Source organism: Lipotes vexillifer, unplaced genomic scaffold, assembly GCF_000442215.2.
Source record: "Lipotes vexillifer unplaced genomic scaffold, Lipotes_vexillifer_v1.1 scaffold382, whole genome shotgun sequence".
Taxonomy (NCBI): domain Eukaryota; kingdom Metazoa; phylum Chordata; class Mammalia; order Artiodactyla; family Lipotidae; genus Lipotes; species Lipotes vexillifer.
In genome coordinates, this window is record NW_006780611.1 from 9,475,846 (window position 1) to 9,476,610 (window position 765).

A 765-nucleotide genomic window follows, 5' to 3' on the forward strand; every position below is an offset into this window, starting at 1 on the left:
TTCCTCACACTCTGCAGCAGGCTCCTCCTCTGTGCCGCCATCTTGGAGGGACCCCCGAGAGCGCGCCCGCCTCCTGGCAGAGCAGGCGAGAAAGGCGGCTAGAGCGGCCCAAAGCCGGCCAGGAGGACCGCGCTGCCAGGGAGCTTGTGCCCAGCGCCACCCTATGGCCGAAGTAGGATGTGGCCGTAGGGAAGCGAGCGCGCAGGAGCGCTCTTCCACCCTTTCTCCCGTAAGAGATAAAGGGAAGGACGGCTTCCTTATGTGGTAGCCCGTCTTCATCTTTATTTATAGAACTTTCTTCAGGATCCCTTTCAGGTGAGGCTCCTAAGACCCTGGATTAGGGTACTTTATGAGCACTATGGGGGCGGGAGAGGGCGAATTATTCATTCACTCAATATATATTCATTGGGTGACTGTGCCTGGCCCTTTGGGGTGAAGCAGCAAGCAAGACAGGCCCTCCACAAGCTAACATGTTAATTGGGAAGGACAACATTTACATACGTAAGTCATTTCGAATGCTGCTGCTTACTGGGAAGGGAGTTTATGGATGTGGCAGGCGTGGCAGTGTGGCAGGTAACTGGCGACAAGGAAGGGCTGGAGGGGACAGCTAGTGCACAAGGCACGAGGAAAGGGAGCGGGTGGGTTCAGGAAGCATGGGTGTCACCGAAGGCAGCTGTGGCTGGAACAGAGATGGAGGGGGAGTGAGGTGAAGGGGGTAGGGGCAGGCTCTGACCTTGCTAGCCCCAGGCAGGAGTTGGGCTATTT

General features: G+C 57.0%; 1 protein-coding gene across 1 annotated transcript in view; it reads right to left on the reverse strand.

Moving 5' to 3' along the window:
* TAB1 (TGF-beta activated kinase 1 (MAP3K7) binding protein 1) overlaps positions 1–98 on the reverse strand; it is a 25,326-nt gene extending 25,228 nt beyond the window's left edge. The window contains exon 1 of the mRNA XM_007453999.1: positions 9–98. Coding sequence (XP_007454061.1) covers positions 9–41 — 33 coding nt within the window. The 5' untranslated portion in view covers positions 42–98. The remainder of the gene's footprint in view (positions 1–8) is intronic.
* Positions 99–765: the final 667 nt, after the last annotated feature.